Below are 19,915 nucleotides of genomic sequence, written 5' to 3'. Positions count from 1 at the left end.
ACCAGAAAATATTCACATTCAGGAGGCTGCAATCAGAGAATATGGATTATTTTTCCTTAAACTCATAATTAAATATCAAAACAGTTCATCCAAGAACTTTTTACCTAGTGACATTTCAGCCTATTTTGCTTTAGTCACATGATAAATATAGAAACTGGGAGATATTCTCTTAAAAAGAAGGCCAAATCATTCCCTTTTTGCCAAAGTAAAAGATGCAGGGAATTTCACCAGTGTTTGGTGTCTAAAATGAACCGTTTGATCAATTTTAACACATTAACAGCTGTTTTTTGCATCTCAAATCTCTAATGAAGCAAAAAAAAAAAACAAAAAAAAAAAACCCTCATTCCTAATCACCAGAGCAGCCAACTTCTAAAGCTTTGTGTTAATGAGGCTCATAAAGTTTCCTTCAGGTCCAGCCCTCTCAGGTTTCTGCCTACAGTGGTTCTGCTCACAGGCGTTGTGTGTAGAAATAGGTGATAGCTGACACCGCAAGTTAAAAGTGAAATCCAAGCAGGTGGTCTGCAGGCGAATTCCTCTGCACAAAGGAGCAGATAGAGAAGACAGCGCAGCGTACATCCAAGAGCAGAGCTTAGAAACCACTGAAAGGCACAGCTGACAGAACAACAGCAGGCTCTGGGGTTAGGTTTGATGGTAGTGGAGCGGCTGCAGGACTCACCATGGTTCTTAGCAGTTGTTTTAAACGTCCACGTAGAAAAAGAAAAGGGTCTGCGTCTCAGTGAACCATCTCAACCCTGAATGTGCGTGGAAACTCTGGGGGGGGGGGGGGTTTAGTCCACTTCACTTCTGTGACTCACCAGCATATTGTCTGAGCTGTCACTGTGAAGCAGACTGTTTTACACCAGGGGGCGGGGTCAACAAGCGCACTGTCATTGATAGAGCTACTTTTCTGCAGCCTCATTGGCCAGAAAGAACCCCCCCCCCTTCCTCCCTCACTACCTTCTTCTCCACAACTGCCCCAACCCACCTCTGTTTAGACATTTCAAACCTCTCTCTCCTTGACTTCCATCTGTCTGATAAAGCAGAAGTACATCACTCTGCTCTGGTTTACTTTTCCAACTAACTAAAGGGATTTTTGTCTTTGTCTTTGCTTCCTCTTTTCTCGTAAACTTGACTCATTCCTGTGTATTTGAAGCACGTTGTTTAAAGCAGGTTTTTTTTGGGGGGGGCGGGTTTAGGAGGGGGTTGAGATTCTTGGGGCTGCAGTCGTCGTTGTTGGGACGACGCAGACGGCAGCGTCTGGGAGAGCAGGGTCTGGGGGTTGGGGAATGCAGAGAGGGGTGAAGGGGCAGTGTGACCCCCCCCCCACCCCCCACCACCACCACCACCACCCCAGTCTGAGAGTTCACACTGGAGTCGACGGGGAAAATCTCATTATGTGGAGACGTGTGGTTGAAGTAAACAGAGAGTTTAGTGGGAAAGTAATGACGACGTTCCCACCAACTGTTTTTTTGAAGTTAGTCTTTTGCTTTTGCTTTAGTGCGTGTTAAAAATCAGGTTCGTACACATACTTAACCCATTAAAAATACAGAATAGGATGAGAGAAACTTTGACTTTTCTCATTTTTCTCTTATTTAAATATTCACAGAAGTAAAACAAGAATTAGTCCAGTGTTTTTCAACCTTGGGGTCGCCTGAAATTTCTAGTAATTGATGAAAATAAAAAAATGTACAAATAAAAATATATATGTTGAGTTGACAGAGACAACGTCAATCCATAAAAGACATGACAAACTGAGTCTGAAACTGCAGCACTGTGGTTCTGTTTATCTGTCAAATGTTCATTGTGGTCAGTTTCAGATGCTGCAGCTCTTTCATAACACTGGGCAACAGCAAATTTATTGTTTAAGCTTTTTGAGCTGATTTAGGATCATTTTGGTGTGCTGAATCCAAAAATCACATTAATTTTGCTCAATCAGGTCAACTTTCTGAACTATGCTACATATTGGCTTTTTAACATTTTTTCTTACATTTATGGACATTTTCACATCATATGATACAAAATTCTTTCATATTTCTTGCAGTAAATGAGTTATGAAGATTTTACTTTTGTCAGTTTATGATTGTTTTTTTTAATATTACAGGTGAATGAAATGGCTTCGACAAGAAGATCTTGCGAAAATAAGCCTGATGTATTCTGCTACATCTGTGGTGAATACATAATAAATAATAAATACATCCTGTTAGAAAAGGATTTTTTTTCTCTTAAAACCTATTTTGGGTGAGAACTATATAAAAATCAGCTGATAAAGTCACAAAAATGTAATCAATTTTGTGAGAAGATCAAATTTTTCAAAATCAAATTAGCAAAAAAAAACCCTGACCTGATTGAGAAAAACAGATGTCATTTTTGGATTTAGAGGTGCAAAATGGGCCTAATTCAGTTGAAAAAACCTAGACAACTTGCAAAAAACATTTTTTTGTAACCCAGTGTAATTCATAGTTTGAGTTCTTGTTTGTTCAGTATTAATTGTCAGCCTTGTATATCCAAGCTGGACTGACTGTACATATCCTGACCAAGGAAAATCAAATTCTCCTTTTGTGCAGTAATCTACACCTGGATTTACTGCCTCTGTCCACAATAATATACATTATATAGACTAAATGTCCTCTAAAATTAACCTGGATTTGAAACATAGTATAGCAAACTATTACATGATAAAACATTAATTTTAGCAAAAAAATGTCTGGGGTCGCCAGAAATTTGCGAAGTCAAAATGGGGTCACAAGCCAAAAAAGGTTGGGAACCACTGCCAGAAATACTATAGAATAGGATGAGAGAAACTTTGACTTTTCTCATTTTTCTCTTATTTAAATATTCACAGAAGTAAAAAAAAGAACTAGACTAAACGTAAAATGTGTGAAATCAGAAAAACTCACAGAATTAAAGCAGGAGTTTTAGTTTCTTCACATTGATATGACTGTGCAGGTGCAGTATTGAACTAGGGATGTAAACAATTAATCAACTATCAATTAATTGCCAATAAGAATTTCTTCTAAACTGCTCCTCTTCAGATGCATTTATTTTATTGAATTTCTCTGTTGAATTTATTTAGTTCTACTCCATAAATGTCATTGTCTGTACTGTATCCAATGGTTCAATAAATCAATCATTAAGGAATATGACATGCTTTTTTCATTAAGTATAGAAACAATTTTTAGCTTTTATTCTTATAGACCCCATCAAAAGAGAAATTCAGGTTCACAGGAAAATTGCTGCTTATCAATTAATCGCTAATCGATCGGGAAGGTCAACCAACTAATGATTAATGGATAATTTGCATCCCTATATTGAACCCATTTTTCTCCCAGAATCCTTTACATTTATTCGACTGTACAATGACTTCATAACGTGTCACAAAGTAAACCTTATATGTGATGACTTTTCAGTAGTAATAGGGATCAAAACCATAAAGATTAACAACAAAAACTATGAAGAGATTAGAATTATGATGCAGCTTTAACCCATAAAGACCCAAACGTCCACCTTTAATCTAAACCATCTACTGATCTAAATTGTTTAATACCTGTTGATCCACTAATCTGATCAATCCATGGTGTAAAATACAGTTCTTCACCTTTTCATGGTCTGATGGTCATGATCTTCTATTTTTCTCAGTAAAAGCAGGTGTTATTAAATCAGTATGTTCCTGGCATTGCATGAATTTACGCCTCATCCAACTGAATCTAACGTCAGAGTCTGATGTTTCCTCACAAACAAAAACACAACATTAAGAGACGTGACTGATCTTCCTGGATTTTACTGCACATTAAAACATGTTTTCTTTAGCTGTAAAATGTTTTATATTCATTGCGATGAAATACATAAATACTAGAGTTAATATTTCTTCTTTTGTTTAAGTCAAACTAAAAACAAACCCTGTGTTTTGTGACTGAAAATGTTTCGACACTTCCTGTTTCAAAACCATCCTTCCAGATGAATATAGAGTAAACAGCTTCTCTGCATGATGAAAGTTCAAAGAAAATCACACAGATTTCCATCTTAATAGTGTAATAAAAGGTTTCACTCATGGGAAAAGAACGGACTTAACAACACACTTCAATTTTAAACATAAAGGGACTTTACAAAGTTTTCAGACCCTACAAACCAAATATGGGCTGGAGCAGGTTCCTCCAAATGTGTGATTATTTTAATAAAGAATGTAAAAGAAAGTAAGTAAGTAAGTAAGTAAGTAAGTAAGTAAGAAAGAAAGAAAGAAAGAAAGAAAGCAAGAAAGCAAGAAAGAAAGAAAGAAAGAAAGAAAAAAAGAAGTGTGAGTGAGTGAGTGAGTGAGAGAGAGAAAGAGAGATAGAGAGATAGATCAATAGATCGATAAATACATACCAAACTCAGGCCTTAAAAACACCTGAACACACTCAAAAGCACAACAAAATGGATAAAAATAAGTAAAACACATAAAATGACTAAAAACACAGTTCGTTTTGCGTTTTTCAGAGCAGCTATTGCAGAGGAGATGGAAGATGTTTTGTAGATGTTTTTCCTGGACAGTGGGTTCAGTAGTAAAATTATAAACTTAACACCAACTGAATCTAACTTTCACAAAATCTGAAAACAAGCTTATAACTTTACAATTAAAAGCTCCATTTCCCAGTTATAAAATGTGTTTATGCTGGCAAGAAATGACCATTTACTTTAATCCATCCATTCCATCCATTGTCTTCCTCTTATCCGGGGCCGGGTCGCAGAGGTAACAGTCTAAGCAGGGATGCCCAGACTCCCCTCTCCCCAGACACCACCTTTAGCTTTTCTGGGGGATCCCGAGGCGTTCCCAGTCCAGCCCATAGACATGGTCTCTCCAGTGTGTCTTAGGTCTTCCCTGAGGTCTCCTCCTGGTGGGACATGCCTGGAACACCTCCCCAGGGAGGAGTCCAGGAGGCATCCAAAACAGATGTCTGATCCACCTCAGCTGACCCCTCTGGATGTGGAGGAGCAGCGGCTCTACTCTGAGCTCCCACTTGTATCCAGGATCTTGTCCTTTCGGTCATGACCCAAAGCTCATGACCGTAGGTGAGAGTAGGAACGTAGTTTGACCGGTAAAGCCAGAGCTTTGCTTTTGCGCCCAGCTCCTTCTTCACCACAACAGACCAATACAGCGACTGCATCACTGCAGACGCTGCACCGATCCACCTGTCAACCTCATGCTTCATCCTTCCCTCACTTGTGAACCAGACCCCAAGATACTTAAACTCCTCCTTAATTTACCTTAAGACCCCCAGAAAACCCTGTGTGTAACATTTGAGACTAAATGTTTTTCCAAATCCTACCATCTACAGACACTGACATCAGCTGACAATTGTAAACGTTTCAGTGTTTTTTTAATCCAGTCCAAAAGCAGCTCATCTGTATCTGTGCTTACATCACTCTACTCAGACCTACCGGACCACAATGACTAAAACAGTCATTTTACCTCAAAGAACCGCTGATGTGTTTGATGGTTTGAGTTCGGATCAGAAACTAATGTGTTAAAATACCAAAGCCACATAAAAGCATAAACAAATACACCGAGGCTGACTTACTGTGAGAATAAAACTACAGGTTTATGTGAGAAGAGGCCGGTGCCTTTGAACAAAAACTTCAGGTTCAGCAGGTGAAGTTATGAAAATTACAATTTAACCGAAGGTCCCTGAACGTCTCACATTTTAGCACTTTTCCAAACCAGGCTGTTCAGGAGGTTCAGTACCTGCTTTTGGTAGTACTATTCTACACTAATATATGTGTATATATATATATATATATATATACACATATATACATATATACACACACACACATATATACTTAAATAGTAATATAGTAAAAATAATAATAGTATTAGTTAAAAATAATAGTAATACAGTTAAAATTTCACTTAAGAGTTGTTACTGTCCATTAGAATTGAAAAGCTTAGATATTCCCTCAATGGCTCCTTAAAGTCATTTGAAAAAAGTTGGAGACCTTTCTTAAATTATATTGAAACCTTGACATCTCTGCCTGATCGTGATAACTGAGCCCCCCCTTTTTTTGTTTTTTTTTTTGCTTTTTTTTGTTTTGTTTTTTGTTTGTTTTGTTTTATTTTAGCTGATTTTTTTTGTTTTGTTTTGTTAATCTCTCTTTTTATTTGAACCTTCTTCTCCTGTTTTGGATTTAGGGAGTTAGGTTAGTTTACTGTATTTTCTGGGATTTGGAAAGGAAAGGACGAGGGAACACATTATGTTCGTCTGGGTTAACCCCTAGGGATAAATAATTAAGTCTCAAAGGATACACATGAAGAAACTCTGTCCCCATAACATGATGTCCATGTGTTTCAGAGTCTGAGTGTTTGTGTTGTGACTCACTGCACATTTGTGGTCCCTGCAGTTTGCTCAGTTTTTACAGCAGCAACTGTGTTCTTAAAATACCGACAGGATATTACTGTATCTGTGGTTATGAATGTAAAGTGGAAATGTGGACCATGAAATTCAAAGGCAAGGCTTTGAAAAACTTCCCCTTAAATGTTTATTATGAATGACTGAATTACAACGAAAAAAAGGGCATGGACAAAATATAAAAGTGAAAAAGACAAATCGGACAAATCTGAGAAATGTGAGGGTGTTACAGCTGAACTTTCCAAGTAAAGAGGAATGTCAAAGGTCAAACATTTAGTTGAACTAGACGTACTCTTGGCTTCATTTACTGGAGCAACAGTTCCCTCCATTTCCTCGCTCTAATTCCACTACAATTTCAACTGAAAACCAACAGCAGAGGTGACCTTCTTTGTGGGGGGTGTTAAAGGCAACAGAAGAGTCAGAGAGTCCTGGATCTGGTCTAGTTTGAGTGTTTTCAGTCTGTGGTGGTGCGACGGTACCAGAACCGGGCCCTGAAGTCGTCGCTGCAGGTCATGAAGCCGGGGTTGGTGGGCGAGTGGACGATGCAGCGGACGATGTTATTGTGTCCCAGTGACAGCAGGTTTTTCCTCTCGGCCGTGCGTGAGTCCCAGCAGCAGAGGCTGATGGTCCGCTCGTCAGGCAGCAGAACGTAGTCCTCGGTGTGGTTGAACACGCCCTGAGTACGATGCATCTGTCGGCCGCTCAGACCCGCACCTGATACACACACACACACAACGACACGCAACTTCAACATTAAGACAAACAGAAACTGAGTCCATCCCCAAAGTTTCATGGATGAAGTCAAGGGAAGGTCAACATCTGGTCAAAAAAATGTAATTACACTAATCTACACCAAACTTATATTTTTGGGGAGGTAATTACTTATATTTTCAGGAAAATGTATTTTGAAATGAGAAAAATTTTGTGAAAAAAAATGTGAGGAGTTTACTGAGTGTGAATGTTTGTAAAATGACCCAGTTTTGTGCCATCATTCTGGGTTCATTTTATAAACTCTCATAAATAAACTACATTTATTCCAAATACATTGATATTTGACATATTATCTTTGTCATATTCTATTAATAAATGCATATATCTATGCAAAACACATTTGAATATAGTGTTAATATTATTTGTATGTTTCAAATATTGTAAAAAAAAAAAAACATGTATATGATATTGATAATCCTCGGGGAAGACCTAGGACACGTTGGAGAGACTATGTCTCTCGGCTGGCCTGGGAACGCCTCAGGGTCCCCATAGAAGAGCTGGAACTTTTTATTTAGGTTTGATCAAATACTTTTTTCCTCTAACCAATTATTCAGTTGTAAAATAGAGGGTTTAAGGTTTACACTGAACACATTTGAGGATGAAAATGTCAGAGGAACTTCACTTTGGAGAACTTTGAAATTCTGGAAAAAAAAAATACACATTAATTTTTTGTCCATTTGTGACGCTGTAGTTTTTGATATTTTTCATTTAAAAATATCTGAAACTAAATTTTGCCCTTTGAGTCTGTTTAAGATGGCATTTAGATCTTTATAATTACGTGTAATATTTGTCAAACTGGTCTGGTTGAAAAGTTATGAATTAAAAAGTAGTGGGCGGTCCATCTGTGACACCCTTGACGTCAACCTCATGTTTTAGCAGGAATGTTTCAGCCAAGGCGGCACAAATACACACACTGTTCCAGACCCGGAGAGATTCACTGTTTCATATTGTTTGATGCAGTAAATGTGAAAAAGTGCAGCCTAGGAAGCAGGCTTTAGGACATTAATACAAGCAAAAAGAACCTCATATTATATTAACCTGGTAAACCATTTGTTTCCAGTGGGAATCATTTCAATGTGACACAAAACAATGGATTAGCCGATAGCAGAAGACTCATTCTTATAAAACCAAGTTATGATTAGAAAACAGCAAAGGTACGACAAAATGTACAATCTTGATATTATAACGGGGAAGAATGTGTGTGTGTGTGTGTGTGTGTCTTGGGCATCTCACTAAATCCGTACAAAGGTGACTGCTGCAGTTTGTTATACTTATGTATTTTTGGTCAATGAACAGACTAGTGAAAACAGCAAGTTGATCGGACCAATATTTTGGAAGATATCGGTAATTTTGAATACAATAGCATTACAATCATGATGCTATGGCCAGAATGCTTTGGCAGTGACTTCTGGACAAAAGCAAATACAGCATGCACGAATACACAACAAATATCCGTGCTGGAGGACTGGGATACTACCCCTCAGGGTCGGGATGTGGATTTTAAAAACACCGCCCCCTTTCGCTTCCCACCCTCAGTATCGACATTGATGAAGTCCAGGAGGTCAAAGATAACGATGACAATTCAAACAGTTGTAATCAAAATACATCAACTGTCATATGTAAAATAATATCATGATTTACCAAACAACTTTTATGTCATTACTTATAAAATATAGACTCACATCTTTACCCAAAGTCAGCTCTCCCCAACATCAAAATGACCACATCTACAACCTGTGGTTCCCCACGGGTTAATGCACTAGTTATCACTTCCTAATGCAGCCTTTATTTCTTCACTTCTTCAGCCTGTTCAGTGAGTTTTATCAGTAGAAATAATACTTGTACTGTTGGATCTGCTTAGTGTTAACTTAGCGCTGTAAAGTTTGTCTCGCTGGTCCTTTGTTTTATTAAATTATTCATGGCATATTTTGGTCTGGGGCTGTTAGCTTGTCTTAGATATTTGTCCGTTTAAGTGCTTGTTGTTTGGATTGTGTTCTGTTGTCGGATAACTGTTTTTGTTGAGCTTTCCTTGAGATGTTCTTCTCCTTCTGATTACATGGATGTATAGCAAAGGTGTCAAACATGCGGCCCGGGGGCCAAATTCGGCCCGCCAAAGGGTTCAATCCGGCCCCTGGGATGATTTTGTGAAATGCAAAAATTACACTGAAGATATTTACAATCAAGGATGTTAAAATCATTTTAGGTTATTTCAGTCTAAAGTGGATCAGAACCAGTAAAATACTATCATAATAACCTGTAAATAATGAAAACTGTAAATTTGTCTCTTTGTTTTAGTGTAAAAAAAAAGTAAAATTACACAAAAATGTTTATATTTACAGACTAGCCTTTTACAAAACATGTGAATATCTGAAATGTCTTAAGAGAAGTATGTGGAATTTTAATAATATTCTCCCTGTTATTTAATGTTTTGTGTATTTGTAGATCCACTGTGATCTCCAAGTTGTGATTCACATGCATATATGATAAACTAAGGCGTAATATTTTTAACATTGCACTTATTTTACTAAAGGATTTTCAGGTTGTTCATATTTGTTCTTGTTATGTTCAAGTACAATTCGCAGATGTAAACATTTTCATTACGGAATTTACTTTTTTCACTCAAAAGTTCTTATCCTATTATTCATATTATTTTACTGGTCCGGCCCACTTTATGTCATATTAGACTGTATGTGGCCCCTGAACTAAAATGAGTTTGACACCCCTGATGTACAGCATGTGTATATTACTACAGGCATCTCATCGCTTTACCATGGCAACACAGATGGAACTGTGGCTGCCCAGATTTAAGAGGTATCAAGTGTAAAGATTATTAAACCGCTCCATCATCAAATATAATATAAAATAACTTTCTAAAAATAACATATTAACTTTGCTCTGTTTTCAGATTCAGCCTCCCTTTCTTGTGCACTTTGTGTTTTATGTTGTTTTTATGATGACGATATTGTTGTATTTGTTGCGTGAACCAATGAGTTGACCAGGTGAAACCTCTTTTGGGTGTTAGTGTGAAAACTGTCTTGATGTTGTGAAGGTGTGTGGTATTAGAAAAAAAAAAATCTGTAATTCCCCTCCAATGTATTAAAAGTAAAGTAACAAGCCTTTTTTTTTTTTTTTTTAATCTGGAAACAAAGGAAGGAAGGAAGAACAGTAAGTGTAAACGTAGGAGTAAAAGACAAAGCAAAATGGAAAATAAAACTTTAAAAACCACCTCTTAACCACAGTGATGAAGTATTTATATGCTGTTACAGCCCACTTTTGCCTTTTAGAAAAAAAAGAAAATGAAAGAATGAAACCCTAACCGATAAAACACACTTGAATGAAGATCCAAACTTGAGTCTTTAGGTTCTTTGTGCATTTAGACGATGAAACGTTTACCATGGCGCCCTCTGCTGGACACACACACTAGTGACACTAAAAGACTCAAACCACTTTTACATCTGTTAAATGTCTTTACAGTTTTTTGTTATCGTTTTGTTTTTAATTTCAGTAAAACACTATTACAGACACTTTTAAGTTTCATTAATAGCAGCATTTGTAGGCTGGAATGTTCTGTTCTGAAAATATAGTACTGTGGGTTTTTCATACTTAAAAAAGTTTAAATTCATCCTGTTGTGCTCAGATGGAGGACAAAGAAAGGCTAAACAATCGGTTTAATTTTTGTTCAGCATTGTTAGAATTTCTGATGAGTATCAAACTAATTTAGCCAGTAAACACATTAATTAACTGTCAAACTGTGTGTGCTACTAATTTTTCCTTGCGCTACTAAAGCTTTTAAACTTGCTAGTACCAGCGCTACCACTTAAAAAAAGTAAGCATACAGCTCTGTAATGCCCTTTTTAATGCCACTTTAAACAAATTTAATGCCCGTGTCCAATTGCATATACAGTTTTATATACAGTATGTTGGTTTACCGTCCACAGGCTTTAACCAGGTTCTGAATAGTTCTTCTTCCAATCACTTCTGCTGAAACTTGCATTTTCCCATTTTCCGACATTTGCTAATACTCCCTCCGCTCTTTCCTCACAGCATGAACACGTTCACAGCGCGTTGCATTCCAAGCATCTGGTGTTTTGACTTTGTGTATCGGTCATAAACAATAGTCAATTAAAGGGTTCGGCCTGTCAATCATCACACTATACTTCCGATCAAAATTATTAAATGTTTATATAATCAAAATAAATCGTGAATAACAATGCTTTTTTTCTTTCAAGTGTATAGATCAGTTTCATGATGACGTAGGACGTATGCTGCTCGCGCACCTTGGAGGCAGAAAGCACTCCGAGTTCGTAGCAAAGCACTGACCACCAGTGTGAATAATGCCGTCGTTTTGCTGTGCCGTGAGTTGTCAGAACAGAAAGAACTCACAGAAGGATTTAAACTTCTACAGAATTCCTGCTGGTAAGCATCCCTTCCAGAAAAATCGGCGAAAGTTATGGTTGCAGGCATTAAGACAGAAGAACTGGTCTGAGGAGGAAATTCAGAATGCTGGTCTGTGCAGTGCACACTTCAGATCTGTACGTACTGGACATCTACCATACAGAGGTTGCATTAACCGGAAATATTCCGCCATTGACAGATTTTTTTTTTTTAATGACGAAAAATTCTGAAGGCCATCTGTCATTTTGACAGATTAAAATACTGAGAGTAATTGTTGTTTAGCTAACTTTAGCCAAAATTAGATGCTACTTTGCTAGCGCAAACTGTGCAGACAGCTGAGTCTCCTTAGTTCTTTTAAAGCCCAGTAAATGTGATGGCACTGATAAATACGGTGAAAAAAGAGGGACTGATGCAGTGAAGGATGACGGACAAGCAAGTTATACGCCAGTTCTTATGGCATTTGGTGTGTTATATGTACGCATTTTCTACCTTTCATGTGTTATGGCACGTCAGTTTGTGCCCAGATCTGTGGTTCACATAACCTGAACCCTAACCCTCAGTGCATGGGATTGACACTGCGTAAACATACACAAGGAAAGCTTAGAATGTCTACAGAAAACACACCAATTCAAAGTGGCGTATATAATTAGGTGAGCAGTGATATCACGTTGGTTTATCAGCCAGCAGCAACTACAGCTGCTGCATCACTGAGATGTTTTTGAACATTAAATACTACTAAATATATCTCATTATCATTAAAAAAAAAAAAAATTGAAATGACGCATAATAATATGTTATGACGGAATTTTTATGATCCTGTCCATCGAAATGACAGACTATAAAAATGTCAAGCGCAACCTCTGCGCCCCACCTGTCTGTGACAGTCTGCTTTTCTACTATGGGACAGCCTATCCTGATGCGGTTAAGTCAAATTATGTAGCCGTGAAAGAGAAGATGGGATCGGCTTTTGGATAGAAACAGTTAATGGACAGTTTTAGAGCTAACATATCCGTTTCACAAGTTCCAGGGGAGAGCCTGGAGGTGTTCGTGAGCCGGCTGGTAGCTGGTACTGGTGTTTTTGCCTCCGAGGTGCGCGCGCATCACTGTTGTTAGTAAACATTGAAACTCATCTATTTAATTTTTTAATGCCTCTGGACATCAGATTTAATGCTTTTTAATGCCATTTAAGGCCTTAATTCTCACAAAATCTATTTAATGACATTTAACGCTTGTAATGACCAGCAAAAACCCTGGATGACATTTAGTTAATTGAAACTTGAAAAAAGCAAATCATGGGTTAAAAAAATGCAGTAGATGAAAGATAGGAAGCTGAATCAGAATAACTTAACAGTTCTCACGTACACGAGTTCACTTCTAACATGAACAATTTCAAGTTAAAGTGACAGCCTTGTTTTACTTTTAGGTGCAATGTACTGCATCTCGATATGTTGGGGTAAAGGGTAATTTCCATTTAATTATACTCCAGAAAACACTAGTACCTTGTTCATAGAAAAGTTCACCACACTGATGATAACATCAGTTCACAAACTACTGTCACTTCTGTTCTTCCTCCAAAAACTGATAATAGTAAGATAGTATAGAGTAAAGAATGACACTGAACATCGATGTAACACTTGAAATTTCTAGTAATTGATTAAAAAACAACAACTTACTAATAACAAATCTATGTTGAGTTGACAGAGACAATCCCAATCCATAAAAGACATGACAAACTGTGGTTGTGAAACTGCAGCACTGTGGTTCTGTTTATCTGTCAAATGTTCATTGTGTTTCAGATGCTGCAGCTCTTTCATAATTCATAGTTTGAGTTCTTGTTTGTTCAGTATTAATTTTCAGCCTTGTAAATCCAAGCTGGACTGACTGTACATATCCTGACCAAGGAAAATAAAATTCTCACCTTGTACAGTAATCAACACCTGGCTTTACTGCCTCTGTCCACAATAATATACATTATATAGACTAAATGTCCTCTAAAATTAACCTTTATCTGAAACTTAGTATAGCAAACTATTACATGATCAAAAACAAATTAATTTTACTATTGGCCCGTCGTATGATTGTCCTTAAGTGGAAGGAACCTCTCCCACCCACCTTTGTGCAATGGGTGATTGATTTACTTTTCTTTTTAAAGTTGGAAAAGACTAAGCATTCTGTTCGTGGACAAATTAATTTGTTTTATCAACAATGGAATCCTTTTCTCTCTACTGTCAACAAGAGTGACCTGCTGTCTCCTATGTCCTTCTGACGGAGAAATCTGTTGTTAGTTTACATTATATTAACTCTTAATCAGCCCTGAGCATTGTAAAGAGGAGTTGATAATATTATTTATCTTGCTTTTGTTGTTTATTTGTTGTTGTGGGGTTTTTTTTGTGTTTCATAGGTTTGTAGGTTTGTTGTATTTTTTTTTTTGTACTGTTTCTGTGTGGTTCCTTATGTCTACGTACATGTTTGTGTAAATGTATACTTTAATGTAATAAAATAATAAACAAAAATAAAAAATAATAATAATTTTAACAAAAAAATGTCTCCGTTTTGAATGTCTGGGGTCATGAGACAAAAAAGGTTGGAACCGCTGCTGTAGAAGGTCTTGTATAATGGTTTTATAAATACACTAACTGACCTTAAAACCCAGTACCATAAACGCTCACCTGTGTACTTGACCAGCGTCCTTCCTGTAGAGATCTCCCACAGTTTGACCACAGAGTCTTTGCCACTGGACAGGATGTACTTGGAGTTCTTGGAGAAGATGGCTGAGCAGACCTCAGCTCCGTCGTGGGCCTTATCGAAGGTGGACACGCAGCGGTTGGAGACGCCGTCCCACAGTTTGATGCTGCCGTCTTTGCTGCAGGTGACGTAGCTGTTGGCGCTGGGGTTGTAGCTGACGCCGCTGATGGTGTCCGTGTGCTGGTCCAGCGGGTTGCAGGACACGAAGCACTGGAAGGTGTTGACGTCGTAGAGGCGCAGCGTGGGATGCTGCGTCCCCACCAGCAGGAAGTCACCTGATGGGTGGAAGGAGATGGAGCGCAGCATTTCCGCTTCCTGGAGGTGAACAGAGGAAAACAAAACGACTTTACAACACGATACAAACAGGAATAAACATTTAAGGGAGTGATATTTTTCTTTTTTAAATGGAATTCTTCATTTTCCCACATTTCCCTGTGGTCTCTATAAACTGTAAATGCTCTACTTGGGTCTGAATTCTTCATTCATTCAACTCCACAGGTCCATCTTCAACCCTATTTCTGAGTAATGACACCAGAAAGGTGGTTTGGAGCGCTGGCCCTTTAAATGCTTATGAGACACTTCAGGCCCCGCTCCCTCCAGGTTGTTTGCTGTGCTGCTCTGTCCTGTTCAACCAACAACTGAACATTTTAGGTAATGGGATCCAAGTTTGGACATATTTTCAATATGGACTACAACCGCTGCTGCTGACAAACAATTATGTCGTACTCTGAGAAATATTGGTCTGAAGTCTGGACCTTACATGTGCAAATGTCGGAAACAGTTATAAAACGTAACAAATTAAGCAGGAATTCAAACAGGTTGTAGAAATCCACTGGATTTTAGCCCATTAATATATACAAAGATAGTTTTGCAGCAGCTGGAGGGCTCAAATTCAACCTGTATGAACTGTTAGGGTCCAAATACACAAAGAAATGAACCACAGACTAAGAAAAGTGGGTTTAGACAAATATGAGCCCTTTAAGTTTCTAAAGAAAAACAAGTGGAACTTTAACAATATTGTGCCTGCTGTTAAATGTTTTGTGCCTTTGTAGATCCACTGTGATCTGTAAGTTGTAATGCACGTGTAAATGAGAAGCTGAGGCAGCATAGTATCAAAAAGGCACTATTACTTTTTTGCACTAAAACAGGAAATGAAAATAATGAGGTTTAAAAAAGGCCTGACCTGTATATATTTAAATGCACGTTTTGCAGAGGGTTTGGAGTAATCGAAAAGTTTGAGCGTGTAGTCTCTAGAGCCGGAGGCGAGGATCTGTTCAGTGGGATGGAAGGCCAGGCAGGTGACCTCATCCACGTGGTCGTACAGCGTCCGGATCACAGGGTGATTCTCCATGTTCTGCTGCGCTGTCTCATTCATCATTACCTGACATTAAAAAAAAGGAAAGAGGATGATAAACATTGAACATTCCTGATGGTGAGGTTTCATCACAGTAAGAACTAACAGGAAAAATTCAGCTGAAACACAAACATCAGGTTTCACAACAAACGGTGCAACTAAGGGAAACACTATTACACTTACAATGACCTTCAAAGAATTATAAATTAGAAAGGTACTTTTGGTTGAACAAGAGCTTTATTATAACTAGAACCTGTAAAAATAAATAAGTAAATAAATAAAATGACCAAAGTATGTGCAAAAGAATCTCCATTTTCAAGAAAAATGAAGAAAGCTGTACTAAGAACAAATAGAATTCAGAGTAAAACGGAAGCAGAACCTTTAGAGAAAGCAATGTCAACATAACATAAATAGAACTGCATTTCTTTTGACAACATGAACGCAAGAGGAAGTATATGTAAGTGGCAGCCAGAAAAAATGCAACAGAAACTAAAGTGAAAAAAAAAAAAAAAAAATCTACATATAGAAAAAATCATCTTTGGTTTAATTTTACGCCAATGTTAAATGTTCATGTTATATATGTGATACATAATAAAACTGTACAATATGAGAGATGAGACCTTTAATAAATAGAGGTTTTGTAAATCAAATGACAAGTAACGCATTCTTTCATCCTATATTTTCTGCTTCTATAAATCAAGCCCTTCCTTATAACTGAAAAACTAACAATAAAACTATATAGAAATTCACCTAAAATGTCAACTCCAGAAAAGAAGGAAAAAATACACATGCACAATAGATAGATAGATAGATAGATAGATAGATAGATAGATAGACTTTATTTATCCCAAACTGGGAAATTACTGTATTCGAGTATTGTGTAAAACTCCGCCTTCAGCTGTGTTGTTTTTGTTGGGGTTAGAGGACATAAAAATATTCGTTTCTCAGGATCAGTAAGAAAATATAGGAAATTTGCAGTTTTTAAAAAAGTCAAGTACTAAAAAACAAGGCAAAACTACTTTCTTAGGAGCATTAGAACACAGACCCAAAACTATGCCAAAAAATTCCGTTTGAGTCACATAATGACAACAGAAGAAGAAAAACCCTGAAGAAGCAGCTGTTTCTCCAGTGTCTTGTGGATTGCATTACAAATACATAACAGAATCAATGAATTGTCCAGTGTTTTAATGAATGCAGGAATCCTGAATATTCATGGTGTTTTTTCTTATTTTTTATTGCTGTTCCAGTATATTCTAGTTGTATAAGATCAGATACAGTTGCGCTTACAAGTTTTCATACCCTGACAGAAAGCACATGGGAAGGTCTTGGATGTTCCAACATGACAATGGCCCAAACTCAAGGCCAAGTCTGAAAAAAAAAAAAAAAAAAAGTGAAGGTTCTAGAGTGACCATCTCAGTCTCCTGACCTCAATATCATTAAGCCACTTTTGGGAGGTCTCAAACATGCAGTTCATGCAAGAAAAACAAAAATCTTAAAGGAACTGAAGGTGTTTTTGCCAAGAAGAATGGGCAGCTTTACCATCTGAGAAAATAAAGAGCCTATCCACAACGACCACAGAAGATTTCCAGCTGTTATTGATGTTAGAGGGTCCGATACAGAGGATTAAAAACTAGGGTATGGACACTTTGGATCAGGGTCATTTGGATAGTTTCTGTTGTCAGTATGATTTAAAAAGAGCAAACACATTTATTTGACAGTAAATGGCTTCATCCAATCACTAACCACGAGTGAAAGAAAAGTTTTTGTATTATCATTCATATTCTCTGAAAAATAGCCAAAGAATCACAAATTCTGCTGGAGTATGTAAACTTATGAGCACAACTGTATGTCTTTATTAATCCCACAAGGGGATATTCCAAATTTTGACACAGACTTAGAAATACACATATGTATTTATTATACCTTTGCTGAAACAACAAATCTAATAAATAGTAAGATATTTGCTTTGCACTGTATAAGAACTGTTGATCGTTTACCACCATCTCATCTCTGTCTTGTATTCCTCAGCCTTTCTTACCTCTATGGGCATGGCGCTCTTGGCCAGCATGCGCTCAGTGTCCAGGATCTTGATGGAGGCGTCAGCAGAGCCTGTGGCGATCAGCTGGCCGTCACGACTGTAAGTGGCAACGCGGCACGGACCTTTGTGTGACGTCACGTAGCAGGTTTCATACTCGGACGCCTCTGGAGACATGGTCTGGACGTCAGCGTCAAATTCCAGATCAATTCCCACTCCAGGTGCCACTGTATCCGAACGTCCGATGGCGTACTGAACAGCGCTGTCATCATTCTCCATCCCTGAGAATTCAATAATATGGGCTTTGAGGCAGGTCTGAGGGACATGAGCCAAAATTAAATTTAGATTTTTTTTTCAGTGTCAGTAATGGATTTTGTTTGAACATTTTCTGCAAACATAATCTATAGAAAAAAAAACATGTTTTAAAGTTAGTTTAACTACTCCTTTACTACTAACAAAAATAGCACTTGCGCTTTAAATTAATTACTTGGCAACAGTGGGGCATTTTACAATTTACTGGTATCATCAAAGCTCTGATTGTGTTACATAATAAAAAAAAAAAAAATCTGGCTTCTCATATAGAGAATACCTCAAAAATAAAAATCACATTAACTGCATATATTTAACAGTTAATTGCAAATGTATTAATTAACTGCTTTAAGTTTGATGTTAAGTGATTCACCTGCATTGATTTATTTAATTATATTTATACTTCTTCATTATTCTGACATTGATGTTAAGCCCAACAATTATCCAGGTTCTGATGAAGAGCAACCACATCATTTAAAATATTGTTGAACATTTTTCAGAGTGTGTTAGATATAGAGGAAACGTCATTTGAGAACTGACATAAAAGTAACACTGGGTCTTTATGAGTTAACCTGCTTATTGGATATATGCCTGAGCCCTTCTCTGAGGTTTAAACCCCACACACATGCTGATCTGGAGGAAACCTCTTACCAATCTTTGCCAGCTGCATCAGCTGCTCTGAAGGCGACACAACGGTCTGCGGTTTGACCTCATTGATAAGGCTGTTGGCGATGGTGGTGTATCCATCATAGAGCAGCTGGCTGATGATGAGTCTGTACAGGTGTTGTCGGTCCTTCAGTGTCGGTTTGGGACGAAACATGTTGGCTCAGTGCCTCCAGGACCACAACCTTCACAAACACAACTAAGCAGGCTGCAACAACACAAACAATAGTTATTCTGGAGCTCCATCCTAGTAAATAAGCTTTATTTCAGATGATAAAGGTAAAATCATGTGATATATTCAGATCATATAATGTATATAACAGAACTCTGTTTTATTTATTTATTCATTTATTTGTTTATTTAGCAGGGACAGTACACATTAATGAACATTTCTGTAAATGTGCCAGTATTAGCAAAAAAAGCTACTTTTTAACTGTTGTCCCTGGGTAAGATGTAAAGTACCAGCATTCATAAAAATAGAAAAATTTAAAAATTACGGCTACACCCACACATTATATAGCATTAGTTCTGAGACTCACGCCGTTAGCTAGCGTTAACACTACGAATGAATGGAACTTGTGCTGCTAATAACGTTAGCTTAGATGCTACAGATGCCACGGAACAAGGCTAACAACATGTTAAGCACGAAGAAAACAAAATACGGACACCAACTGTCAACTGTGCAGATGAATTCACAAATACCAGCGTGTGAACTATCTTTATCCGACAGTAAATATATTTAAAACAAGAATACAGACCCTGTTCAAAGTTCCAATGGCGCTTCTGGACGCAAACGCATACGTCCGTGACGTTGTACGTGCTTTGCGTCAGTACGTACGCCTTTTGTGAATGGTAAAGAAGGTTATGTACGCATGTACTGCCACCTACTGGAGTGGAGTAAGAAACAAACAAAATCACAAAACAGGTCTATATTTTTCATCCATCTGCTCTACTTCTCTAACTTGTGTCTGTGTTTTGTGACGGCCCCTGCTTAGGTGTCTGAGTATGTGCTTGGCTGTGACGTCATTCTGTGTTCTCTTCTGAGGTGATCAGCTGGGCCCGGTGTTCCTGAGGACCATAATAGTGCCAGATCTGACGTGGTGCACGCTCTCTCTTCTCTTCTCTTCTCTTCTCTTCTCTTCTCTTCTCTTCTCTTCTCTTCTCTTCTCTCTCTCCCCCCTACCAGCACCTTTTGTTTCTTTCAGCCCCACAACCTTACACTTATACTATCCACACATCCACTTACACACCTCATATTGA

General features: G+C 37.7%; 2 protein-coding genes across 4 annotated transcripts in view; both read right to left on the bottom strand.

The window, feature by feature from the left end:
• The window catches only part of cass4 (Cas scaffold protein family member 4), a 34,198-nt gene extending 33,327 nt beyond the window's left edge, over nucleotides 1–871 (bottom strand). The window contains exon 1 of the mRNA XM_030133764.1: nucleotides 677–871. Within this exon, the coding sequence (XP_029989624.1) occupies nucleotides 677–679 (3 nt within the window). The 5' untranslated portion in view covers nucleotides 680–871. The remainder of the gene's footprint in view (nucleotides 1–676) is intronic.
• A 5,624-nt stretch (nucleotides 872–6,495) lies between these two features.
• cstf1 (cleavage stimulation factor, 3' pre-RNA, subunit 1) lies at nucleotides 6,496–19,484 on the bottom strand. 3 transcript variants are annotated; one of them, XM_030133788.1, is made up of 7 exons: nucleotides 19,414–19,462; nucleotides 19,280–19,282; nucleotides 18,644–18,834; nucleotides 17,687–17,964; nucleotides 15,478–15,675; nucleotides 14,219–14,609; nucleotides 6,496–7,097 (listed from the first exon to the last, which is right to left on the bottom strand). In XM_030133788.1, exons 3-7 carry the CDS (start codon nucleotides 18,810–18,812, stop codon nucleotides 6,838–6,840), a joined length of 1,296 nt encoding a protein of 431 aa, XP_029989648.1. In that variant the 5' UTR covers nucleotides 18,813–18,834; nucleotides 19,280–19,282; nucleotides 19,414–19,462; the 3' UTR covers nucleotides 6,496–6,837. The 3 variants fall into 3 exon arrangements, with proteins under 3 accessions (XP_029989648.1, XP_029989646.1, XP_029989647.1); XM_030133786.1 differs by lacking the exon at nucleotides 19,280–19,282 and having other exon boundaries at nucleotides 18,644–18,863; nucleotides 19,414–19,484; XM_030133787.1 differs by lacking the exons at nucleotides 19,280–19,282; nucleotides 19,414–19,462 and having other exon boundaries at nucleotides 18,644–18,887.
• Between the last annotated feature and the right edge of the window lie 431 nt (nucleotides 19,485–19,915).

Source organism: Sphaeramia orbicularis, chromosome 5 (assembly GCF_902148855.1).
Source record: "Sphaeramia orbicularis chromosome 5, fSphaOr1.1, whole genome shotgun sequence".
In the NCBI taxonomy this organism is placed as follows: Eukaryota; Metazoa; Chordata; class Actinopteri; order Kurtiformes; family Apogonidae; genus Sphaeramia; species Sphaeramia orbicularis.
This window is presented reverse-complemented; position numbering and strand designations above follow the sequence as displayed.